Source organism: Vombatus ursinus, unplaced genomic scaffold (assembly GCF_900497805.2).
Source record: "Vombatus ursinus unplaced genomic scaffold, bare-nosed wombat genome assembly UNPS02014768.1, whole genome shotgun sequence".
Classification (NCBI taxonomy): Eukaryota; Metazoa; Chordata; class Mammalia; order Diprotodontia; family Vombatidae; genus Vombatus; species Vombatus ursinus.
In genome coordinates, this window is record NW_020954546.1 from 7,142,056 (window position 1) to 7,167,187 (window position 25,132).

At 50.9% G+C, this 25,132-nt stretch overlaps 3 protein-coding genes across 10 annotated transcripts in view; 1 reads left to right on the forward strand and 2 right to left on the reverse strand.

Moving 5' to 3' along the window:
- Window positions 1-8,551, forward strand: part of LOC114043056 (E3 SUMO-protein ligase PIAS3) — a 9,990-nt gene extending 1,439 nt beyond the window's left edge. For 3 of the 5 annotated variants that reach the window (XM_027861930.1, XM_027861926.1, XM_027861931.1), the window contains exons 2-14: window positions 2,100-2,520; window positions 3,029-3,113; window positions 3,340-3,390; window positions 3,979-4,069; window positions 4,318-4,452; window positions 4,662-4,767; window positions 4,973-5,046; window positions 5,196-5,356; window positions 5,660-5,793; window positions 5,922-6,090; window positions 6,349-6,500; window positions 6,659-6,696; window positions 7,306-8,551. In XM_027861930.1, the coding sequence (XP_027717731.1) occupies window positions 2,103-2,520; window positions 3,029-3,113; window positions 3,340-3,390; window positions 3,979-4,069; window positions 4,318-4,452; window positions 4,662-4,767; window positions 4,973-5,046; window positions 5,196-5,356; window positions 5,660-5,793; window positions 5,922-6,090; window positions 6,349-6,500; window positions 6,659-6,696; window positions 7,306-7,572 (1,881 nt within the window). In that variant the 5' untranslated portion in view covers window positions 2,100-2,102 and the 3' untranslated portion in view covers window positions 7,573-8,551. Of the gene's footprint in view, window positions 1-221; window positions 1,198-2,099; window positions 2,521-3,028; window positions 3,114-3,339; window positions 3,391-3,978; window positions 4,070-4,317; window positions 4,453-4,661; window positions 4,768-4,972; window positions 5,047-5,195; window positions 5,357-5,659; window positions 5,794-5,921; window positions 6,091-6,348; window positions 6,501-6,658; window positions 6,697-7,305 lie in introns of those variants that run through there. The other 2 variants (XM_027861932.1, XM_027861927.1) reach the window with 2 other exon arrangements.
- On the reverse strand, window positions 6,816-11,183 carry LOC114043057 (nucleoside diphosphate-linked moiety X motif 17-like). 3 transcript variants are annotated; one of them, XM_027861935.1, is made up of 8 exons: window positions 10,992-11,183; window positions 10,663-10,849; window positions 10,358-10,383; window positions 10,060-10,152; window positions 9,630-9,728; window positions 9,312-9,448; window positions 9,001-9,162; window positions 6,816-6,871 (listed from the first exon to the last, which is right to left on the reverse strand). In XM_027861935.1, the coding sequence occupies exons 1-7, from the start codon at window positions 11,181-11,183 to the stop codon at window positions 9,009-9,011; spliced, it is 888 nt and encodes a 295-aa protein (XP_027717736.1). In that variant the 3' UTR covers window positions 6,816-6,871; window positions 9,001-9,008. The 3 variants fall into 3 exon arrangements, with proteins under 3 accessions (XP_027717736.1, XP_027717734.1, XP_027717735.1); XM_027861933.1 differs by lacking the exon at window positions 6,816-6,871 and adding an exon at window positions 8,092-8,723 and having other exon boundaries at window positions 9,013-9,162; XM_027861934.1 differs by lacking the exon at window positions 6,816-6,871 and adding an exon at window positions 8,092-8,723.
- A 2,499-nt stretch (window positions 11,184-13,682) lies between these two features.
- LOC114043394 (DNA-directed RNA polymerase III subunit RPC3) lies at window positions 13,683-25,033 on the reverse strand. 2 transcript variants are annotated; one of them, XM_027862496.1, is made up of 15 exons: window positions 24,703-25,033; window positions 23,455-23,635; window positions 20,487-20,742; window positions 20,219-20,407; window positions 19,825-19,913; window positions 19,424-19,528; window positions 19,241-19,333; window positions 18,110-18,190; window positions 17,837-17,888; window positions 17,128-17,188; window positions 16,503-16,653; window positions 15,045-15,146; window positions 14,890-14,939; window positions 14,218-14,367; window positions 13,683-13,835 (listed from the first exon to the last, which is right to left on the reverse strand). In XM_027862496.1, the coding sequence occupies exons 2-15, from the start codon at window positions 23,599-23,601 to the stop codon at window positions 13,754-13,756; spliced, it is 1,608 nt and encodes a 535-aa protein (XP_027718297.1). In that variant the 5' UTR covers window positions 23,602-23,635; window positions 24,703-25,033; the 3' UTR covers window positions 13,683-13,753. The 2 variants fall into 2 exon arrangements, with proteins under 2 accessions (XP_027718297.1, XP_027718298.1); XM_027862497.1 differs by having other exon boundaries at window positions 24,170-25,033.
- Window positions 25,034-25,132: the final 99 nt, after the last annotated feature.

The window sequence follows — 25,132 nt, forward strand, 5'->3', positions numbered from 1 at the left end:
GGGCAGAGACGTGGGGATGGGCAGGTGGGAGAGGGCATAGGCGTCGGGATGGGGCGGTGGGAAAGGGCAGAGACGTAGGGATGCAACTGAGGGAGGGCAAGGCGTGAGATTGTCGGAGTCACAGGGATGTAGGGATGAGACTGTGGAAAGATACCGAGTTAGAGAACAGGCAGTGGGAGGGCACAGGGAGAGAATTGTGGGAGATGGAAGAGAGGTGGGGATGGGGCTCTAGGAGGGCGCTGAAATATCGGGGGAGATAGAGCTGTGGGCAAGATTCGGGGATGCTCGAATGAGACTATGGAAGGGCCCAAGGAATTGAGGACCGATGTCAGGATGCCATTGTGCTGTGGAGGTAAGAGAGATATCTACAGGTGATAGAAAAAAAAAGTGAGGCTACATGTGGTAATGACATAGGAGGGGCTGGTTTGGGAGGAAAGGCTGGGAAATCGGCAGTCTCATTCCTCAAAGAGAGCTCCAGTCGTTGAGCTGGCCTTTGGTTTGTAGGGAGCAAGGCATGCAGGAAGGGTACTGAGGTTCTGACCAAGGCTGAGGATGCTCATAGCTGGCAATATCTCAGTGGTAATTCCCTTGTGGGACTTGCCACCCCCTCTGCAGAGAATATCGCACAGGGAAAGGAAAAGGGAACATGCATTGATTAGGCATCGACTGTGTGCCAGGCACTCTGTTAAATGCTTTAGCAATATTCCGTCATTTGATTGATAGTAACATTGCACAGAGGCCATGTGCAGTCTGTCCCCTCGATTTCAGACGTTTCTCTCCTTTCTCCTTTTGAAATGGAACAGTGATTTGAGGAGACATTATAAGTCTTGTCATCCGAGTCTTTGGTACTCTCTGTCAGACCAGTGGCAGGAGGATGGGCCTGGAGGATTTGTAATTCCATTCTGCCGAGATGCTTTTCCCCTCCCTCTTTCTTCTCCATCCATAAGCCTTCTCCCTGGGGGATCAGGTCAGAGCTTTACCATCTGGATCTCAGCAGGGGAGAGGAACCTCCTTCCTTCAGGGATCAGCTCCAACCCCTCTCCCCTTTATTAAAGGCAGGACCCAGCCGATGTCAAGTCCTATACTCTTGAGGAAGGGGGAAAGCCAGTTTCTGGTGGGATTCCAGTGTTCTGTGGTATTCTGCGCCCTCTGCTCCAGGCCTTAGTTTCCCTTTGCCCAAAATGGGGAGATCTTGAGGTAGGGTCATGAGGCTGAAGGTGAAAAGGGATTTGAGGGGTATTGAAACCTTCCCTAGAAGCCTTGGCCCCTAGGCTTACTTACATGGAATGAAGCACAAGTGGGGGCTGGGAATTACATACAGATCCTCCAACCACCTGGTCCCAGTCTCTCTGTTCCCCTCCCCCCCCCCCACCTAGGCCTATCCTTTCCCTTTCTTCCTCTTTTTTCTCTTCCCTCTATCCTTCTTCCTTTCTTCCTCTTTTGTTTTCCCCCTTTGCCTCATCTCTCAGAAAGCTGGGGTGGGTCTGGGAATCTAAAAAGAAGCAGGAAGGAGAGGGTTAGGAGCTTTGTGGTGGTGCTAGAGTTAAGGTGGGGAGAGGAGGAAGGTGATGGGGGGGTTGCAGTTCTACTTCCCCCTCTGTCAATGCTGGCTTTTCCGGGCCTATTGTTAGCTACCAAAGGGAGAGAGGTATGTTTAGGTCCCTCTAGGTGGGAGAAGCTGGGGGTGTTTGTGTGGGGGCGGGTAGAGGCACTGAACTGGGGGGCCTGTGGAAACAGAAATAGGAAGTGGAGTTCTGTTTACTGTGTGGGTGAGGGGAGACAAGGAGGGGGATTCTAACCTCTTCCTTTAGGGTTGGGTTATCTCCTTCTGGGTCCAAGTTGTCCCAATCTAGCCATGTGAAGTTCTTCTCTCTGGGCCCCTTTAAGTGATTCCTCAGCAAAAGGACAGGCTTCCTTTAGGAGAGCATGTTTATGTCTAGTTGTGAGGGGTTATGGTAGAATTATTCCCCCTCTCTTGAGGTGGGGAGTGGGCCTGGGGGATGGGGTAGGCTCCCCCTTAGCAGGGAGGCCTGGCTAGGTTAGTCTCTGTCTTTGGGATCCTTACCCCAGCTCACCTGCGTGGCTGTTTCTTTCCCCAGCACATGGTGATGAGTTTCCGAGTGTCTGAGCTCCAGGTGCTTCTGGGCTTTGCAGGCCGAAACAAGAGTGGGAGAAAGCACGAGCTACTGACCAAGGCCCTGCAGCTTCTCAAGTCTGGCTGTGGCCCCAGCGTCCAGATGAAGATCAAAGAACTTTACCGCCGTCGCTTCCCCCGAAAGGCCCTTGTACCTTCTGAGCTCTCGCTGCTGTCTCTGCCCCCGGGAGCTCCACCCATCGTCCCTCCTGGCCCCTTGCCACCTGCCCCCTCCACCCTCCTGCCTTCAGGACCCCTCTTGGGAGGGCCTAAACGTGAGGCTGATGTCCACCCTTCCCTGCCCCAGCCAGTCCACCCTGATGTCACGATGAGGCCACTGCCCTTCTATGATGTGTATGGGGAACTCATCCGGCCCACCACCCTCGGTATGTTGTCATCGTCCCTTTGAGCGTGACGTAGTAGACCCCTGACGGTGCTTGGTATGAGCATGACCCCCTTTTTCCATCCTTCTCCATTTACATTCCCATCCTAAATAAGGAGCTAACCTACTGTTGGGACAGCTAGATGACTCAGTAGATCGAGGGGGTCTGGGGTCAGGAAGACCTGAGTTCAAATATGGCCTCAGACACTTACTATGTGTGAGGCCCTGGGCAAGTCACAGACCTCCTGTTTGCCTTAATCCACTGGAGAAGCAAATGGCAAACCATTCCAGCATCCTTGCCAAGAAAACCCCCTAGTCAATGGTGTGCTGTGGTCCACGGGGTCACGAAGAGTTGGATCCAGCTGGACAGCCACAACCTGTTGTCCCAAAGTGCTGCCCCCAGAGGGCTGAGCTCTCAGGCAGGGGCGGTCTGCTTACTTGGGTGGGGTACCTGTTGGTGGCTGACCTTTGTCCTGCTCAGTAACCGTGTCCCTCCTCTTCTGTGTACCTAGCATCCACAAACAGCCAGAGGTTTGAGGAGGCTCATTTCACCTTCGCGTTGACACCACAGCAAGTGCAGCAGATCCTCGCCTCTAGGTACCTGGACCCCCTCCCTCTGATTCCCCTCGTCCTTGATCGTGTTTTTGCGTCCTGGCCTCTGGTCCTCATCTCTTGACTCCAGCTCGGATCTTCCGTCACCTTCCTATCTGTCCCCCTCATCTGTACGTCCATCCCTTGGGCTTCCTTCAGGCCCCGCTCCCCACCCGACTGTCTTCTTCCCCTGTCCCATACTCTGCAATCTCTGTCCTTCCTTCTGTTGTAGGGATGTCCTGCCCGGGGCCAAGTGTGACTATACAGTACAGGTACAGCTCAGGTGAGACAAGTCCCAGAAGACATTCTGATTCCCCTTCACCCCAGCACTCTGGGAAACATTGGGCCATATCCCCTCTGGGTGGTGGCGGTGGCTTCCTTAGACCAACGGGGTATAAAGGCAACCCCAGGGAAGGTTCGACAATTCCATCTCCTGTCTTTACCGTCCCACAGGGGCTTTTCTTGTTTGTTGTGAGACACATGCAACTTGACTTATCACAAAATAAATGCCCCTGTGCTATGGAGAGTGGCATTTTCTGACACATTAAAGTATATTCATTCAAAAAAGTGTTATTAAAAATATTCCCTGATGGATTCTCCTATTGGCCCATCTCAGATGGCTGCTTTCCCATCATCCAGACCTTGTTTTCAGGACACTTTCATTCCTTGTCCAGAGGTAGATAATTCTTTCCTTTGGGATAAAGGAAGGAGGGAGTTTTTTTCCTTGAACTTTGTAGGGAAGAAATAACAATCTTATCCCTGGGTTTGGCCCTTATTTTCTCCTTCTGTCTGCAGACTCATAGCCTCAGGAGCTAGACCTCTAGATAGTAACTCCCTGTACCTTCTCCCCCGGCCCCAAATCTTTAATTAGGTTCTGTCTCTGTGAGACCAGCTGTCCCCAGGAAGATTATTTTCCTCCTAACCTCTTTGTCAAGGTTAATGGGAAACTGTGTCCCTTGCCGGTAAGTGACCCCTTTCTGACCACTCCCCCCCCCAACTTGTCCCAACAGTCTTCCAGTCATCAGGTGGTACCATTCTCCTAGCAGTCCCATCCCTACATCCTTGCCCTTTACAGATCCATCTCCCTTCCAAATGGGGATACTCTTCTCTAAAAGGGTGTATGTGTAGTACCAACCTCCCTTATCAATGGTGCTGCATAGATACCAGGGCTGCTTCTGCCCTGACCTCCCCCACCACCCATTCTCTCTAGGGTTATCTTCCCCCAACCAAGAATGGGGCTGAACCCAAAAGGCCCAGCCGACCTATCAACATCACATCCTTAGTTCGACTTTCAGCCACTGTCCCCAATACTATTGTGGTCAACTGGTCATCTGAGTTCGGCCGGGTGAGCTGCGTGCCTGGGGTGGGAGGGGTCCCTGGGTGGGACGAGTGGAGGGAAAGAGGTGAGGCATGTGGTGTCTGAGGGTTAGATTTTAGAGGAGGGGATATACTTCTGTTGGGTTGGTTAGCATAACCCACTGCTTCTGGCCCCCTGCCTTGCTTTGGAGTAAGTACCATGGTAACAGGGGAAACCGATACTGACATTCTCCCCAGAATTATTCGCTGTCGGTGTACCTAGTGAGGCAACTGACCTCAGTGACGCTCCTGCAGAAACTGAGAGCCAAGGGCATCCGGAATCCAGACCACTCTCGGGCACTGAGTGAGTTATAAGATAAACACCCCGTTCTCCTCTCACTGATTCCGAGCCTCACCCTTACATTCTTCTCTAACCCAGCCTTCTTCATGTCTGACTTTTCCTGGATGATCCCTTATGGACCTCAGTCCTGTCTCATGATGTGTCTATTGTCGTCACTGGCCCCTGGGGCTATTCTGATCTCATGACCTTGGCTTTGGTCTCTTTTCAGTCAAAGAGAAATTGACAGCTGACCCTGACAGTGAGGTGGCCACCACAAGCCTTCGGGTGTCACTCATGTGCCCGGTGGGTACTGGAAGAGGAGAGACTTTTGGGATGGACGGGGTGGGAAGGCTGAGCTGGGCTCCCAGGGTTTCTGTTTACTGTGATAAAGTGTCCCAGAAAGGAGAAAGCTGGCTAGAGGAAATGTGATGAGAAATCTTGCTTTTCCTCAGTTAGGGAAGATGCGTTTGGCTGTCCCGTGCCGGGCCCTCACCTGTGCCCACCTACAGAGCTTCGATGCTGCCCTCTACCTGCAGATGAATGAGAAGAAGCCAACATGGACTTGTCCTGTGTGTGACAAGAAGGCTCCCTATGAATCTCTGGTCATAGATGGGTATGGCCCACTCTGCTCCCACTTGTCCAGGACACCCAGATAAATCCCCTTCTTTTCCTTGACATGGACAGTAAGAATACCCCCTAGGAGAGCTTGGGCACTGATGGGTATGGCTACTTCTACCCAGCTAGACTTACCCTGGAGATCTCACATTTCTGTCCCTCTCTCCAGTACCCCTCCTCAGGTAGTTCGCGTTGCTCCTAAATTCCTGCTTTTCTCTTGCCCTAGGCTGATGTAACCTTGGACAGTTATATGCCCTAATCTTCTCATGACGCTCCATAACCTTTTTCTTCCTTCTCCCAGATTATTCATGGAGATTCTGAATTCATGCACTGACTGTGATGAGATCCAGTTCATGGAAGATGGATCCTGGTGCCCAATGAGGCCCAAGAAGGAAACACCAGAGGTTTGCCCCACGCCAGGGTATGGGTTAGATGGTGAGTAACCCATGACTCCCTGTTGATTCCCAGTTGGGGTTTAGGGTTAGATGATGTCTGACCATTTCTCCCTTCAGTTATGGCCTAATGACATCCATCCTGAGACAAAGTCCTTCTAACATCTCCAGGTCCCCCCTTTGGTCCTGGCCCTGAGGGCAAGCCCCCAGAAAGCAAGAAGAAGATTGAGGTTATTGACCTCACACTTGACAGCTCTTCAGATGAGGAAGACTTGCCCCCTGCCAAGAAGCACTGTCCAGTCACCTCGGCTGCCATCCCTGGCTCCCTCGGAGGCAAAGGGTACAGAGAATTGGGCTGAGAAAGAAGTCGGGGGAGAGGACAGGGTTTAGAGCAGGAAGTTTTCCCAAGATCACTGGGGAGATGTGGGCATCGGGAACAAGGGAGGTCACAATGTTGCTTCTTGAAGATATGCCTGCTTTTCTGTGTAGTGGTGAGGGGCTGGGGTTGGCATGGAGGCCGGGCTGATTTGGGACACAAAGGAGGAGATGGGTGGACTTTGGAAGACCACCTGAGGGTGACTGTAGCTGGTTTTCCCAGCTTCCTCTCTCCTTACAGAGTACTGGCTACCAATCACCAGCCATCATCTGTACTCCGGAGCCCAGCTATGGGCACCCTGGGCAGTGACTTCCTGTCCAGTCTTCCTCTTCCCGATTATCCACCAGCTTTTCCACTGGGGACTGAAATCCAGGGTATGACCTAGACCCAAATATGGGTCCCTCCATAAGAACCCCCTCTGCACCTCCTGCTCCTCAGATATCTGTAACTTCTCAGGGAATCCCCACATCTGGGAAATTGTGGACAGCAGATACAGAATGATTTTGACTTTTCTTTTTCCGTTTCCTCCCAGGTTTGGACTTATTTACTTTCTTTCAGAACGAGAGTCAGGTGAGAGCTCCTTTCTCCTTCCACCAAAGTGTCCAATCTCTGTAGCCTTTTAGAGGTTTTCTTTCTAACTCTCACCAAGGGATCTGCTCTGGCTGTGAGGAGCCCGCTTTTCATCCTTTTGCCATGTGGGATAAGCCTGAGGTGATGGGCAGGCAGCTTATTTCTTTTTGGAGTTCTAAGGAGCAGAATTTTAATTTTAGTGCTGGAAGAGATTCCTCAATTTACAGATTAGGAAATAGGCTCAGGAGGTCTGGTGGCTTGGTAGGCTGGAACTGGAACCCAGATATCCCAGTCCACTCGGTCCTAGAGTTCTTTCCACCCCTCCCCCCACATATACCAGGCCATACCCTTCTGACGCCCAGACATTCTGTTCATTCTAAACGCCCACAACATTGGAGGGGGACAGAGATAGTGGGATGTCTCTAGCTGGGGATAAATGCTCTCACACCCTTGGTGAGCAGGTCTTTTGAGAGAAAAGCCCTCAAGTGGATTAGTCAGCCTTTTCTGGGATGTATAAGATGTGGAGGCAGTATGTGGGAAGAGTCTGAGGGGCAGGAGATGGGGGGGAGGGTGAAGTCTTAAATATTTTCTCCCCTCATTCCCCCTCAGCACTACAGCCCTTCGGTCATCACCTCAATAGATGAGCAGGATACCGTCGGCCATTTCTTCCAGTACCGAGGCACCCCTCCCCACTTCCTGGGTCCGCTGGCCCCTGTGCTGGGGAGCTCTCACCGAGGCTCTCCTCCAGCACCCCCTCCAGGCCGAGTCAGCAGCATCGTGGCCCCTGGGGGGGCCCTGAGGGATGGACATGGGGGACCCCTCCCTCCAGGCTCTTCCCTCACTGGCTGTCGGCCAGACATTATCTCCCTGGACTGAAACTCTAGGGTCCTGGACCTCCTCACCCATCTCCAGCACTGAGTGGGGACAGCAGGGGAGCCCTGTCCCTCAGCCCCATGAACTGATTCCCTTGGGGGTTCTGGCCAGAGGCTACAAGCAGAAACTCATGGACCTGTGCTCCTGGCCCCCTCTCTGCTGAGGGAGAGGCTAGCACCCAAAGGGTTAATATTTAACCTCCTTAAAAGGACATTTTGGGTTTAGTTTTGAAAATGCTCTTCAGATGGAGTCATGTAAGCCAAGAAGGGGCAGGGAGATGTAAGAGTTGTGCCTAACTTTTGGGGCTGGATGGTTTTCCATTCTCTTCTTCCTTTCCCCTACTGCTCCATGTGTCTTGGAACTAGATCGGAAGCAGTTGGAGTGGGAAGCGGGTGAGTGTTGGTGGGTGGATGGTTGGATGGATGGGAGATCTCGATCGGTCCCCCTCAATACACCCAATATTTCTTCTATGTCCATTCATTCCCCTTCCGCAGATGGGACAGACAGATGGAGAGACAAAGATAGGGCCTGAGATCTCTATTTTCAGTTGCAGCTTTTTGTACATAAATGAGAAAAACCAAAAAACTCCAAAGATGACCTTTGCTCCTTTCTCAGTCTGACTGAGGATGAGATCAGGAGATCTACCTTCTCTGCCTCTCTAAGGTTTGGGATGGGAGAGGAGGTAGGGTTTTGTCCTGTTGCCTGGTTCTCTATTTATATATATATAAATAAATATATATATATATTTAAGTTGATGATGATTCCCCAAGGCCTCCCTATCCTGGGGTCTGAGTTTCCAGTGGGATCCATAGTCTTAACAGTTATGGTCATGGAACTCATTCTGCACCTTTGGGGGGGGAGACATTCAGTCCCCCCTCCCCCAGATTCACCCTTCCCTCTTTTATGACCTTTGTTTTAATTTAATTTCATATTTCCAAAGTTGTAGCAATGTTCTCAACGACAATAAAGGTTGTGAATCCTATGTATGTCTGTGGGGAAATGGAGAGTGCCTCATCTATTTGGCTTTCTTGATGTCTGTATTTGAAAGATGAAGCCTTTGCCTCCTTTGGTGGTGCTGAGGTGGGTTGGCATCTGATGTCCAGTTTCATTCTGATTCTGGCTTTGGGGAGGGGTGTGTGTGATACTTTGAGGACCTACGGTCAGGATAACAGGACAAAAAGGATGTTGTGACCTACACAGGTATACAGCATTGAGAAAGAGTTTCCAAGCGTTTTCCTCACCTATGAGGGAGGTAGTGCCAGTATCTCTATTTTACAGTGGAAGAAAGTAAGACTGATCATGAGATTATTAGGTGTTGGAATCAAAAGTCACGGTCCTATGTTCAGGGCTGCTTCCCCTTTCTCCTGACAGTGTTCAGCCCTGCCCTCCCACTTAAAGCACTAAAACTGACCGGTTTAGATCTGCACATACCTCTTCCCTTACCTCTTCAGATGCTGTAGCCATAGACCAAGGGCAAATTTAGTTCCCATACTGACCCTCTCCTCACTCTCCCTCGTGTTCAGAGACGTCCGGAGCAGGGTAGACAAAGGCAGGTCCAGGCTTTGGGCCACATCTCCCTGAAGCTCCATGACCCTGGGACAGAAGGAACCCAGGTCAGGGTCTAGGATTCTTAGGAGCATCATCATTCTTCTTGGCTGTTCCCAGAAATGGCCAAGAGATTATGGTAGAGTGGACATGCGTGGACCCAAGCGGGCAGATTGGTGGGAGTGATCTTTACTTACTGAACAAAGGGTGGCAGGTATTGAGGGAGAGGTTCAGTCATCTCTGGTCCATCTTCAGAGGCTGCCACGGCCGCCAATACATCGGGCTTCAGCCAGGCATAGGCACTGACCTCTTCCCGGTTTGGTTGGATCCGTTCCTGGGGGTCGGACACTTACCCTCAGTGGCCCTTGATAACAACTGACTCACCAGACACCTGTCAGAGGGTCTTTATAGGGGGCACACGGGGAGAGCTTTTCTCCACTGCTTAGGCTTTTATTCATAGACCAACTTCCCCCATTACCCACAGCCACATTTCCCTGTCCGGCTGTCAGCTCTACCTGTAGCTGTTGCTCTGTTTCCTGGGAAGTCACCAGTATGTAGAGAACGATGTGGTGGTATCTGGGGTAGCCTTGGTTCAGCATGGGCGGATAGGCAGACTAGGAGAGGGAAAACACAACAGGTGAAGATTTTCTGGATCCAGACAGGATACCCCAACCCCAAATGGTTCTCAGCAGTCAAAACACAAGAAGGGGGTATGTGTAGAGAAAAGGTCATAGGTTATTGGGCTGTAGTCTGGGGCCTTGGTCTGCAGGGAGGTATTTAAAGTAAGAGAGAGAGAGTGTGTGTGTGTGTGTGTGTGTGTGTGTGTGTGTGTGTGTTCGCGTGTGTAGGTGTGCAGAGCACTGTTCTCCCTGGAGCAGAGGGCTGATTCCATACTTGGGGGTGGTGGGTCCTTGAACACAGAGCGGTCTCCCCATGGACTCTCACCTCCCATAGTCCCAGAGGGAACCAGGAGTACTGGCCTTGGGGCAGCTGCAGACCTGTCTCCTCCCACAGCTCCCGAAGCCCCCCATCCAGCAGCTGGAGATCAGAGGAAACTGAGTCAGGTGGCCAGCCAGAGCTGACATCTGGAAGAGGCAGCTGTCAGGCTGCTCCGGTTCTTTCCCCAAGTCCTGGGCTCCCACCTCCCCCACCCAGGCCAATGCAGTTGTTTCAGGGCCACCGGAGTGGTCCCCGATAGGAGGCATCCATCCCTTCAAGTTCAGGGCATAACGGCTGTAGTTACCTCCTCATCCAGTTCCACGTGTCCACCTACAATAACAACGGGGTGGTGACTGTGTGCCCCAGTCTGGGACCCCTTCACTCTTCTCCCCCTCCTCCCCCGAAATCCTACAACCGCAGAGGAGCCTGGTCCCTGCCATGAACCCGCGTTCCACCCCCACACCCATCCTGGGCCCCCGTGGTTGGGCAGCAAAGCCACTGAAACGAGGGTCTCTGCCGAATGAGGCTGGGAGAGGGCCGCAGAGGGCCACGAGGAGCTCCCCAGCGTGCCGACCTCCCCTTCTGGGCTTGGGGGAGAAAAGGGTTCACCTGGAGGGACCCAGAGGTTGGGGGCCGTGTGCATGCTCGAGGCCCTCCGGGTCAGGAGCACGCTCTGGTCACGGGACTGCAGGAGGACAGCCACCCCCAAGTCCACTCCCCGGTCGGGCGGCTGCTTCGGCCCCGCAGCTGCCGGGGGCCGCTGCTCCAGGGCCGAGAAGGGGCAGAACCTGGGGCGCTGCAGGGAGTGGGAAAGGACGTCGGGGTCACCGAGGCCAGCGCTCTCTGCAGGCTCCCCCGGACCACGCCTTCCCCCTCCCCACTTTTTTCCCGTCCTCCCTGCCCCCCAGGCCCCCTCCCCAGGAGCGGGGCGGCGGGACCTGCAGCGGGAGCTGCGCCGTGGCGCCCGAGAAGGAGCGGTCCGAGAGCAGCAGCCGCCCCCGCTCCAGGCCGCAGTAGACCCGCCAGGGCCCCGGGCCGGGCCCCAGGCCCAGGAGGCCGCACACACTCCGCGCGAAGCTCGGGGGCTCCGGGCGCCCCGAGAGGAGCAGGAGCACACGGGCCTGCGCCATGGCGGGGGCGCCCCGGGCAGCGGCTCACACGGCGCCCCCTGGCGGCCAGCCTGGCGGGAGAGCGGACGGATCCGGCCGCACGCCTGGCGTGGGCGGGGTAGGGAGCTGCGGCCTCCTGCCGGGCCCTGGGCTACCCGCCACGTGGCCCCCGGGTCTCTGCGCGTCTAATGGCCCCCTACCGGGGACCCCCGGCCGCCCGTGGCTGGGGTCAAACCCCGGCGGGCACTCGAAGCGCTTCGCAGCCCGGGCCACCAGGCTAGGTCCCTACAACCCCACGCTTTTGCGCGGACTTGGTAAGCGCCTACTGTGTGTATGGCACTCTGCGCAGGAGGGCTCCCAGTCTTCCCCGAGTTTTCCGTGAAAGCCCCCTTAAGTCACAGGTGACCCTACACACACACCCTCGTCCGTATTTCTACATGTATATGTGGCCTCTCCCAATAAAATGGAAGCTCCTTGGGGGCAACGAGTAATGTTTCTCTTTGTCATCTCCAGTACCTACCTAGGAACTTACTAATTGCGTCTCGATCGATTAATAATAGCTGGCATTTATACGGCACGTTAAGGGTGGCAAAGTTCTTTACACGTTATTCCATTTGATCCTGACAATGACCTGGTGAGGTAGGTGCTTTATTAGACCCAACTAATTAGGGGAGAGCAATCCACTCAGAAAACTGGAAAGGCCACTGGCAGGCAATTGGAACCATATATACATATCCTTTTCTTTTTTTCCAGCCCGCAGCTAGGAATCTCAAGAAAAAGAGGTAAGGAGTGATAACACTGTAAGGCCTGGGCAAAGACAAGAGATTTCGGTTTGACTGAAATAGCTCAGCACTATTCTACTTGGAACCTAGCTGCCAAGACACTACTTACTCTTGTAAAATAAATAAGGGCTAGATATGCTAGAGAAGCAGTGGATAGTGCTGGACCTGGAGTCAGGAAGACTCATCTTCCCAAGTTCAAATCCAGCCTCAGACACTTACCAGATGTATGACCCTGGGCAAGTCACCTAACCCCATTTGCCTCAATCTCATCTGTAAAATGAGCTGGAAAAAGAAATGTCGGACACGCCACTATCTTTGCCAGGAAGACCCCAAATGGGGTCACAAAGAGTTGGACATGGCTGAAAAATGTCTAAACAAAAAAGGCCCAAGGTTCGACTTGCCTACAATCAGAACGCCCACCAATTGGACAGCCAGGTCTCTGGGCTCCTGGACTTTCCATTATGCCATGCTACTACTACTGATACCCTCCCTAAAGCAGCACTGAACTGCCTGCTTTTCTAATATCTTCACATGGAACATATTCCAGTTGCTCCTCATATACTCACTGCGGTGGGCAGAGCTGGTGACATTCTTACTGTCTCATGAATAAGGAAAATGAGGCCCTGGGGCTCTACTTTTGTTACTGACTGAAGGGCACACAGGGGCAGCAGCATACTTTGGATTCCTAGTCTAATACTATTCCTTTGACGTCAAGCTGTCCAATTGTACTTGGAAAACCCTCAGTCAATAAACATTTATTAAGCACCTACTGCGTGCCAGGCCCTGAGCTAAGTCCTGGAGACACAAAGACTTATCTTTGAGGGAAGGGGCTCCGGCTCATGGTCTAATGGGGAGACAACATGCAAACTATTCATAAACAAATCTTGGACGGGATAAATTGGAAATAATCAACAGAGGGAAGGCTCCAGGATTGAGGGGATCAGCTCAGGCTTCCTGTGGGAAGGTGGGATTTCAGCTGGTACTTGAAACCCGGAAGTATTATTTTCTCTGAAAAGGCTATCTTGCCCCATCCCCCCAGCTCCATCATTTTCACTTTCCCCTTTTGGGCCTTTGGTCCTTCACCTTTAGGACTCAGATACAACCCTGGCAGACATCATAGTAGCTGACATTTACATAGCACTTTCAGGTTTGCAAAGCACTTCCTATTATCTCATCTGATTCTGACAACTCTGTCAGGTAGACCCTACTGGTATCCTCATTTTACAGATGGGAAAACGAGGGCTTAGAGAGATTAAGGAATTTACCTAGGGGCACACAGCTAGTGTCTGAGGCAGGATCTGAAATTGTGTTTTGCTGATTCCAAGTCCAGCACCTAACCATTATGCCACCTGGCTACCTCCCAATACACCAGTCACTGCTGGTCAAAGGCAGAATGAAAGAGGCACAGAGCAGGATTCACTGTGTTGTGGCTCATGATGGCATCTCTATGCCCAGAGAAGTATGAAGAGCAAGCTGTCACTGGCCTGAGGCAAGACTGGCAGCTGTCAGAATTGGTGCCTTTTTTCCTTCTGGTATCCATTCCTGGGAGACTGGGGCATGTGCATGGGCGTGTGCACATGCATGTGTGCGGATGCCACTGGACACCTGCCTCTGCACAATCCGTGGGTGCACGTACCAAAGGTTTTCAGTCTCTGACGGAGGGAGTCTCCTGGATGGGGGGAGGCTGGGGAGTAGGTGAGTTAAGCAACCTGAGGTAATACATCAAATCTGCATCCTATAGGAAGAGCAGAGCTAATGTGCCTTTTATTCCTCCCCATGCTCTCCTCCAAGGAAGGCTTTCCCCTTGAGTCAGGCTCTTTTCATGGTACTCTCTGTGTATGACTCCAGCACAAAGATGGTTTCATCCACTTGGATCTCGCTGGCATCTAACCTGCAGAGAGATAAAAGCGTGTTTTAAAGGACTTGGCTCTCACTAGGGGATGACGGAGGGGGAGAGTGGTTGGGCTGACAGGAAGGCAGTGCTGCCTGCTGGGTAGAGGGCTGTGCTTGGAGTCGGAAGACCTGGGTGTGAATCCTGCCTCCCACATTTCTGAGGTGTGTGACCAGAGACAGGCCAAGTAATTTCTCTGGACCTTGGTTTTCTTATCTGTAAAATGGAGGCCAGTCTAAGCACTGACCCTCCCAGGGGTGTGATGAGGATCGAACAGGGAAATAGAGGTAAAGCATTTCCAATCCTAGAGTGCCCGATCATCTGAGGCCATAACGAACAGCTCAAGATGCCTAAAGAGAGGTGCTGGGGCAACGCCACCCACTTGTTGACGTTGCGCTTCAGACCCTCCAGCTGCTGGCGCTCGGGAGCCGTGATCATCTCCTCGATCTCCTGGAGCTGGGCCTCTTCGGCCCCTGTGGCCTGCATGGATGCGAGGATGGCTTCCACCCGCTGGGACTTCTCCAGCAATCGCCTGCCAAACATGGAGAGTGACTGCTGCCCACTCTGGGTACCACACCCACCCCTTTATGGACAACTCCCACCTTGAATGTGCTTTTGAACCTGAAGGCTACTGGCTTCTGGGGAACTCTTCCATAAACCCACCTGGAAGTGGAAAGGACTGAACTCCCAGAACCCTTAATCTCACCCACACACGAGGGATTGATACAGAAGTCATATTTGGAAATTTCACATGAAGTTAAAAGGGAACATTGTTTCTTCAACTGTGCCCGTCTATGCACTTTAGCCAGAGTGACTGCTATAAAGCTGATCTCTTCCACCTTCCTGGGACTCCTGAGATTCGGGAGCCCCAGTGACTCACGCTCACACTCTCTGCCTTGATCTGTAGAAGCTGCTTAATTTTCCTTTTCCTTCTATCCACTGTGTTCGCAGGCCCCCACCTTTCTCAGAGTGGTAACAGTCACTTAGGTATGGAATTTTCTTTGTAATTGCTGGTCCCCAGGGAACAGTGGATATGTCCCAAAACGCCACTTACTTGTTCTCTTTGGTCTCAAACTGCCGCCTTTCTATCAAGTTGGCAATGCTCTGGAAGAGAAGACAGATACCATGTACCAGCCCAGCCCAGAAGCATTTTGGGAGAAGTGGGGTGAAGCAAGGGGAGCCGTGGCAAGAGACGCCGTGGGCAGGTACCTTGTAGCAGCGACGCAGCAGCATGCGGGCAGCAGACAGGGAATTCACCGTATACAGGTAGAAGGTTCGAGACGGCGCATGGTCAGGTGTTTTAGGGATCTCCTGTTTGCAGAGAAGGGCAGAACACACACAGCTGTCCTGCTACCCTTGGTCTTTTCTTTCTCATTAGCTATCCTATCCCTGGGCTTGAGGCAAGAGTCACCTGGGCTAACAGCCTACACTTGTTCCTGCATCATCTCTCTGTCTGTGACCAATGGGGAAGGTGCTCCTGAGCAGGGATTTCTACTAGCACAGGCTAGCCCCTTCTCTGCTACTTATGATGGCCCATGGTCTGGGCGCGGCCACCCAGCCAGCGTGTGTCAGAGGCAGGACTCAAACCCAGACCCCGGTCCACCACACCACCCTGCCTTTGCATCTTTTTTTCTTCCCAGGCTTCACATGCCACATTTCGGTTGACTTACACTACAATCCAGTGACACCAGCCTTCTCACTGGTCCTGATTCTGTGCATTTTGACTAGCTGTCCCCCAAATAAGAGCCAGAATGCTCTTTATCCTCACCTCTACCTCCTGGCCTCCTCCTTCCTCACCTCCACCCTCCTGGTCTCCTTCTTCACCTCTAACTCCCAGTCTCCAATTCTCAGTTAAAATCCAACTGGTTCCAAGAAGCCTTCTCCCGGCCCCTTTTCTCCTAGTGTCTTCTCTCTTAAGCTCAGCTCCATGTTATCCCCTCTGCCCCATTGGACTGAGCTCCCTGAAGACAGGCATGGCTGTTTCCTTTCTTTGTATGCTCAGCGCTTCAAGGCACAGTACTGGGCACATAACACGATGCTTAATCAATGCTTGTTGACTGACAAAGCATGAGCTTCCTGAGGACACAGACCACAGTTCCTCCCTTCTCTTGTCCCAGGGCCTGCTACAAAATTCTCCACAGGATAGGGCCTCAAGTTTATGCTGCTGACTGACAACCTCAGAGAAGACTCTGCCACGACTCTAGGGGGCTGGGAGGGGCAGGGTTTAAGATGGGGTGATATGACACATCTCACAGATCTGCCCTCCACCTGAGATCAGCGAGATCACCCACCTCAGGTGACTTGTCCTGTCTCTGTAATTTCTCCTCTCAGACTTCAAACAGGGAAACTGAGATACAGAAAGAAGGAAGGGCCTTTCCCCCTCAGCTTGGGAAGTCCTGGGCAGGGGCAGTGCTGGGTCTGTTTCGAGTTCTCACCCCTGCAGTTTTTTGTTTTTTTTTTTGGTGAGACAATTGGGGTTAAGTGACTTGCCCAGGGTCACACAGCTAGTGTCAAGTGTCTTGTCTGAGACTGGATTTGAACTCAGGTCCTCCTGACTCCAAGGCCTGAGCTTTATCCACTGCGCCACCTAGCTGCCCCCTCACCCCTGCAGTTTTTCTCAGCCTAGGTCCTGCCCGTTTGCTAGTGTAGCCATGATGCCCTGGTTACCTGTAAGGAGATAAGGTTTTCTGACAGCAGCTTATACAGCATGTCCTTTGCTTCTTTAGCAGGAATCATGGCAAAGTCTTCCACTTGCTTCTGCTCCAGGTGCTTTTTCCGCAAAACCAGCCGGAATATCCTGGCACAGCGAGACCCAAACCTGGAAGAGGGTGGGGGAAGCCAAAGCTCAGAGACCCGGGGGCAAGTCCTGCCTCCCACCCTGCAGCCTGGGGCTGCCCCTCATTCACACAGTGGCCGTTCTTCTATTTCAGCAAGAGCCAAGAGAAGGGAAGGTAGAGTCCTTCCCAGCTCCAGAGGGTCTGCTGATGGTCACTATCTGCTGCTCGGGGAACAGAGGCCAAATCAATGACCAGACTGGAAGCAAGTAAATCAGCATCACACCAAACTGGGATTTGTGCTGGGGTTCATAGGAAAGATCCCCACCCAGTCCATGATTCTGCAGCAAGGCGGTCGGCCCTGACTGCTTCTCAGGTTCCTTTTTGCTTACCAGGGGACCCAGGAGTAAACATCACCTGGGCGGGGGGAGAGGAAGGACAGGGAAAATGACAGAGTGACAGTGTGACTCTGTTCCCAAACACAGAAGGGAGTCATTCATTCAAAGCTCCTCTCTTACCTTTCCTGCACAATGGACTCCAGTGTTGCCATGGCCAGTGATGCCAATGCCTTGTGGAGGTCTGGGTAGGGAGCATTAAGGTCACTGAGCCAGCTTGGGCCTTGTGTGGGCCTAGAAGTGAAAGACCCAGGGAGCCTGGTCTTGGCAGTGTATGGACGGGTGTGTGTCATATTGTTTTAGGAGGAGGGCACTGGACCAGCCATCTGTCATTTCATTCCCAAGACCATGGGAAGTAGGATTTTATAACTTGAAAAAGGGCACTGTGAACAGACTGTTTTGTGATTTCACTTAAACTGTGTGAATTTGATAAAACCCTAGTTCAAGGGAATCCTCAGACTGAATCTTATTAACAGTAAATTTTTTAAAAATTACTAAGCCTTAACTGGAAAATTCTTTCATGTTTTACTTTTGTTTCTTGGATGATTTAGAATCTTGTGGCACCTCATTATGGAGGGCAAAACTATAAGCAGAGAACATGTCAAAGTTTCTGTGCTGACCCTAGGACTTATTCGAGAAGCTGCTTTTTTTTAAAAATAATTCTTGCTATCAGGTTTTCTTGTCATTAGTCTTTAAAGAAAAATTCAGTGTGCAGAAAAACATTCCACATTCGGTGTTCTAGTTAATTGTGTCTTTTTCAGAATCCTAAGGGAAGGGACCACATTTCATTAAGCAGGACTGGCTAGTCTGTGTGTCTGCGAAGGAAGGATACTGATGACATACATTCCTCCACCGCTGTCTCCTGATTTCCCAACAAACTCTAGCTGCAGGAAGAGAAGAGAATGAACCTTTCAGAGAGCTCCATGACTGCATCATAGGGAAAAAGGGTGGACAGAGGCTGTTGGCAGGCAACCCTCTTAGAAAAGGTTAAAGTGGAAGGAATGCCTAGGATTGGCTGAGAAAAAGGCTGGAGGAGAATGACACCAGATGTCAGTTGTAGATATATTTCAGGAGAAAAATAGATACAGGAAAAAGTCCGACTTACTGGGTCATCTGCCAGAAGAGTCAGATACTGATCAAGGACTTGCTTTGAAATGTTATATCCAACGGGGAGAGATCTGAAGATCTGAAGGGCAATAAAGAATAGTTGGTAGGCTTGTGTTCTTGGGGATTGCTGGCATAAAGATAAATGATGCCCTGAAGGGACGTGGTGAACAGTCAAGCCCTCAGAGATCTGAAAGGGAAGTCCCTGTAGAGCCAGTAGGAAACGTGCTAATGACTGAAGGGCAGTCATGACGTGGCCATAGAGGGAAATCAGGGAACGAAATGGGTTACTCAAAGTTGTAGGCTGGGACACAGGGCACTTGATCATAACAGCATCTCATTAATTATCGTTTTTGATGTGATTTACAAATGCTTCATATATGCCTTCTTGTCTGTCTCTCTTTAAATACTCATCTAGTTAAACTGGCCAGCCAGCTGTTGGCCATGCACAACACTGCCTTGGCACAGGTGATGTCCTCATCTTTGTGTGTGTATTTTTTTGTTTTTTGTTTGTTTTTAGGCAATCAAGGGTGAAGTGACTTGCCCAGGGTCACACAGCTAGTAAGTGTCTGAGGCTGGATTTGAACTCAGGTCTTCTTGTTTCCAGGGCCTGTTCTCTATTCACCTAGCAATGTAGCTGCCCCTGGTGTCCCCATCTTGAAAGCACTCCTTCCTCCTGTGCCCCTTAGAATCCTTAGCTTCCTTGGAAGCATGGTTTAGGTGCCTTTCCAGACCTCTTCCATTCTGGGTTTGCCCTCCCTCTTCAAGTTATTTTGTACAGGCTGTCCCAAAAGTCTTAGTGCAGCCATTAGGGTTTAGTAGCTTTTGGGACACCCTTTATCTATTTCATATATTTGTATTTACTGTACCCACACTGCCCCAGGCAGGGCAGGGATCACTTCATCTCTTCTTGGTACAGTAGTCTTAGCACCTCAGTGCCATGCACAATCTAGGTGCTTAATCCATGTCTGATGAACAGATGTGAACAAAATAAACTTTTCTTCCTTTTTGGTTCTACCTCCAATCCCATCCCAAGTGCCCACTCACACCAAGCAGATGCAGTGCACTGCACAGCCACCTGGACACAAAGGAAAAGAAGCTGTCCTAAGAGCCACACAACTGAGGCACTCACCTCATTCGAAGACAGGGGCTGCGTGAAGGGAGCGCAGGAGGAAGTTGTGATTTCACTCATCCGGAGCATGGTCCGGACAATCTCGCTGCTGGTCTGTCAGGATACAGTCTGACCTTTAGGAACCCCCTCCCCGCCCAATGGCCCTGCTCCAGCCCTGCCCCAGGACCCGCCCTCTCCAGATACCTGATCCATTCTGTTGGCTACTGCGCTCACAATCGACTGGTCACGGAAGTGCTGGTGGAACCTGTCCAGGTCGGCTTGCCAGTAAATGCCATCATCTGGAATGGGCTGGGGGTGGAGAGGCAGAGTGAGTGGCAGCGAATCAAGGAGTCAGGGTTAGCTGCAGGCATGAGTGACATAGGTCATTTCCTAAAAGCACACAAGCACCCTGGAAAGTGCATAGAATGATTTAGGAATAGAGTACTTCCTGTTGGTTTGCCCTGGCAGAAGACTCCCCTTTGGACACTGCTCCGTGGTCAGTGAGGTCCAGGCTCTTACTACTCCTCATCTGAGCGGCTCTGCCTTCTACTCCGTAGTTGGCCCTTCAGAAGGGGGGGGGCTCCCATCCAGGAAGCACAATTTACCTCTTTGCTCTCTGCTGTCTGTTTGGGCCGCTTAGGCCTTGGCTCCCCGGCTGCATCGTCATCAGATGATCGCCTCCTCTTTCCTTTTCCTGCCAGACCAAGACAATTCGGTTACAGTCCCTCTGTGAGTAGCGGGGGCTGAACACAAAGACGTAGGTGGGAGTCTCTCAGACCTGTGGCCACTTGGGGGTGGAAGCTGCTTAGAAAGCCGAGGAGCCCCAAAAGACTGAAGACGACTTTCTCCAGGTGACTGACAAAGGGAAGGGTGCTGGGAGGAGTTGATTCTCAGCTCTGAGGGCACTGACCACAATGGGAGACACTTTCTGATAGGGTGAGGGAACAGGTAGACCCAATGTGTCAAAAAGCTGGATAGGTCTGGCGGGAGACTCCTTACCTACGAGGTTCAGTTTGGGAACCAGGTACATATCCTTCTCGTTAATGCTGAGTGTCGGGGCGGGTGGCGGTGGCTGAGCGTCAGCACTTTCTGGGGGATCAGGAACAAGGGGGCATCGTTGTACAAAGTGCGTGTCTGCTAGACGGCAGAATGTGCTGGATACCTCGGAATAATCCATTGTTTTCCCATCTGCACGAGAGACAGGGGAGAGCAGATGGGCCGGGCTGGGATGGCTAAGGCTCCACAGCCAGCCCGGCGGTCACCTTACCCTCCATGGTTTCCGTGAGTCGGTCGGCCACCTTCTTTACCACGGCCGACATGGTCATCTTCCCGTTGAGCAGGAGTTCCTCAACAATCAGTTCTCCCGTGTCACTGTACAAAGTCTTGGCTGTATAGATGTAGCGGGGATACCGCAGGATGCGCAGAATCCGGCTGCAGTGGGCTTCATATTCCACAACCCCCCGTTTGTGTATCTGGTATGTTACCAAGTTATGCTGGATAAGGACACACAGGGCTTTTTTCACCTAGGCAGGCCCAAGAGAAAGAAGAGGAAACAGAACTCAGCACATTTCTAGTGTTCCTGAGAGGCCACACGTGGAGGGGTGCTAGTCAGGCTGTCAGAGAGCACTTACTTGGTGCTACCGTGTGCCAAGCAAGCACTGGGCTAAGCGTCAAAGATACACAGAAAGTCGTTTAGACTTCGGGTAGGGGGTGAGGGTGGTGGTGATAATATGTATCTAAATAGGTAAATACACAGACACTTGACACTTATTAGATGTGTGACCATGGGCAAGTCACTTAACCCTGATGTCCTCACCAAAAAGAAAAAAAAAGGCACATACAAGACACACAGAGTGGATGGACAATAACTGTTGTCCCACAATGGGGTTCACAACTGCTGAAGGGGTCAAGAGTGCAAAAAGTTTAAGAAGCCCTGCTCCAGCAGATTAGGGAAGGGGGGGGAAGACTGGGGATGGGTTTCCTGCAGAGGGTAACATTTGAGCTGAGTCCTGAAGGAAGTCAGAGATAGAGATGAGAAGGGAAAGCCTGTATCTGATTTACTAGCTATGTGACCTAGCAAGTATCCTAACTTGAGTCTTAGTTTTCTCTGCCAAATGGGCATAACAATAACTTTAGCAACTTCTTCACAAGGATGTTGTGAGACTGAAGAGAGCACTTTTCGAACTTAAGACTTTCAAGAATCTCATCAGTGGTTTGCTAGGAATTCCCTGCTTTCCTTTCACCAGGGCATTTCCTGACAATGGCCAAATGCCAAAGGAAAAAAACAGAAGACACTGCCATCATGGTGACTCTCTCCTTTGGCCCCGTCCCTTTGAAGCAGTCTTCCCACATCATCCTTTTTTCTTATAGGTTATACCAGTAGTTCTAGGTATCTTTAGAGGTCCTGAGACCCTTCTGAGGGTCTTTGAGGTCAAGACTACTTTCAAAGTAATCCTGAGATGTTTTAATTTCCAATATGGTAAATATCGATAGATATCATCCAAATAACAAAACCTCTTGGAGGAGACTACCCTCAATTTTTAAGAGTGTAAGTAAGTTCTTTTACTAAAAAAAACTGAGAACTTCTGGCTTTTATTATACCCACTCTCATAGTGAATAATTAAGGTGCAGACTGGGGAGAAGCAGTCTGGGACAATGTTACAAGGGTCAGATAGAGACAAAGAAATCCGAGGTCCATATCCTGGGTTTTATCATGTAGGGCTCCTAAGAACTTGGGAAACATATTTAATCTATCTGGCCCTCAGTTTCCTCATCTGTAAAATAAAAATGGTTGGAATAAATAGGTTTTAAGGTTCCTTCCAGCCCATAGATCTATAATCCTCTTGATGGAATACTACTAAAGCTGCCCTCACCCCCAATATTTTAACTTCCTTATGGGCCCCACTGAACAGCAGGCCCACTGCCCCCCCCCCCCAATATCCTAACTTCTTCATATATGCCTCACTGCTCACTAAAACAACAGGTGGGTCCATGAACTCATATTTCTCACAGAAACAGCAGGTGTGTCCATGCACTCAACCACAACCACATTCACCTAGTCTCAGACAGGACCACAACAGTCAGCCGATCAGAAAGGGGCAGCACCAGGATGCCCAAGCAGGATGTGGACCCCAAAACAATAGAAGGGACTTTCCCTAAGTAGGCACCAGGGCAGTAATAGCAAAAGCTGTCCTTTAGGTGAACTTATGATGTAGAGAGGCTTATTATAATATCATTATCATACATACATACCCCCTAAATGGATTTTTCTGTATGCATTGTGGGTAATCATATACATAGTTCCACTGAGGCTGGAATCCCTCCCCCATTACCTAATCCCTTAACAAACCCCTCCTGCCTTTTTAATATTCATAATTTCTGTTATGTAATTGCATCTTAACCCTACAAAAATTTGTCTTGCTTTCACTAAAGTTACTGGTTCCCATTAAAACTTAGCCAGCTTCATGAGAGGCTTCAATCTCAATAAATGGATTAGAGGCGGTCTGACTCTGAATTCTTTGAGACAGTGTCCGCCACAACACACCATGAAACCACAACACTCTGACATTCTCATTTTGGATTTCTCTGACTTTTGTATCATGCCCCTAGTAAACTTATCATTGGGAAATCTTACAAGATCCAACTAACCTTGATTGGTACTCATCCCTCATCACTGTCTGTCCCTCTGTTGGAAAGTGGAGCCAAGGGGCAGCTAGGTGGTGCAGTGGCTAAAGCTCTGGCCTTGGAGTCAGGAGGATCTGAGTTCGAATCCAAACACTTGACACTTACTAGCTGTGTGACCTTGGGCAAGTCATTTAACCCTGATTGCCTCACAAAAAAAAAAAAAGGAAAGTGGAGCCATGAAACTCCTCAATCTCCATTTAAGAGCTGGAAGCAGCAGAGACCTCATATCCCAAAGAATGCAACTTATTTTGGACTTCTCTCTACCATCTCTACCCTGACTCCCACTTTCTTTAGTATATTCCCTTCAGCTTTCTTTAGTATATTGTCATCTCCAATTAGATTTTACGCTCCCTGAGGGCAGGGCCCATCATTCTTTTCTTTTTCCTATTTGCATCCCCAGCACTCAGTACAGTGCCTGACACATAGAAGATGCTTACTAAATATAGATTATTATTGACTATTGAGGGGGATCAGGGGTACTCATGGAAGCAGAGTATCCTTCCAACAAGACTTCATTTAGAAGGAGCAAAGCAGATGTTGTGCAGACTTACCTGATCTAGTGATGTCCCTGTGTCATGGACAATTGCTCTCAATGGTTGGCTGCCTGTTCTGATAAGATGAGTTCCAATTTTATCCACTATCTCTCCAAAATGCTCTTGGAGCAGCAAGGAACATAGTTTAATTTCTGCTTGAGTCATTGTGTTATGAAGTCCCAGTACTAGCAAACTGGACCTAATAAAATGATTAAAATTTAAAATGTTAAAAAAGTTAAAAGAAAAAAAGAGCCTTTGCTGCCTCTCCTTCTTAAATGGAAGTTGAGGAGATTTACCAATGATAAGTTTATTGGGAGTCAGAGAAAGTCAAAGAAATCCTAACTAAGTGCAGTAGGAGAATGCAAAGAAAAAGTTAAATGATGGAAAATGGCTTTCCTTCAAGGTATGGACTGGATTGACCTTTGGCTCTTCAATAGAACTCATATCCACACTTCTGGGTAGCATTAAAGCCCCCGGAAAAATAAACAGCTTATTAGAGAAATGAATGAAACAGTACTTATTAATAAGTACTCACTGAGCAAGCACTTAGTAGATGCAAAGCAACTGGGCAAAGTCCTGGGCATGTGAAAAAGAAAGAACAAAACAAGGAACAAACAGGAATGACAATGGAGAAACCAAAAAGAAGGAAAGGGAAGTTTCTTAAACGAATCTTGTAATAAGATGGCAAAATGATAAAACTCGAAAGCTCCTTTCTATAGAAAGGCCAACACACCCACGAATAGGCCAATGTGAGCTTCACATTCCACCAAAGAAGAAAATGTTCTTTATGGAGACCCAGGAAAGAGGTGGAGGAAGGCGGGAAGAGGGAACTTTGCATCCCTTGTGTTTGATTTGATGCTGGACCGTCCCAACGCAGTGGACACCGAGGCTCTGGCCTCAGGAGAGGTAGAGGGGCAGTGTGCCTGCGCACATCTTGGCTCATCAAGGGCCCATCCCTGGCTCTGCTCCCAGGCCCTTTCGACTGTAAGCTCCTTGAGGGCAGGCACTGTCCTTTTGCCTCTTTTGTATCCCAGCGCTTACCACAGCGCCTGGCACATAGTAGGTGCTTAACAGATGTTTATGAACTATTACTGAACTGAATGGCTTCCTTCCATCTCTTTCCCGGTGCCCCCTTCTCTCCAGAGCCTCCAGCTTCGGGGAACGACGAGAAGAAATCCCCCGTTACAGCAACTAGGTCGGGCCCAGTCTCCGCTTCTGGCTCCGAACCCGGAACCTAGCTGCTTACAATCACGATTCCGTCCTCACCCTTATCACTCCGGGACAGTGAGCTGCGGAGACCACCCGGACAGAGCTCTTCCGCACTGCTCACAACTCCTTCCGGGTCTTCTTCCGGGGACTCAGGCACTCTCACGTTCTTTCCGCTCCCGGGGGCGGGGGCTGCGCAGGAAGGGATAAAGAGTATGCCGCTCTACACGCCCTCCCTGTTCTTCGCGATTTCCGGGCAGACGCGTCCCTTATTCTCGCTGGCCCGCAGGAGGACTGACGTTTGGGAGCCGACGAGCTCGGGGGTTAGCGGGAGGCGCCACTCTCCTGGCCGTGCCGGAAGGGCCTCTCTTTCCCTCGCCTCGTTGGTCGCGGACTTGGGGAGCGGTTTGGCCGCCGCCGGCGCGTCCGTCTCGCTGGTGCCTCGGCGGAGTCACGTGACGCGGGCCGCTGGTGCTGCCGGCTCCGGCTG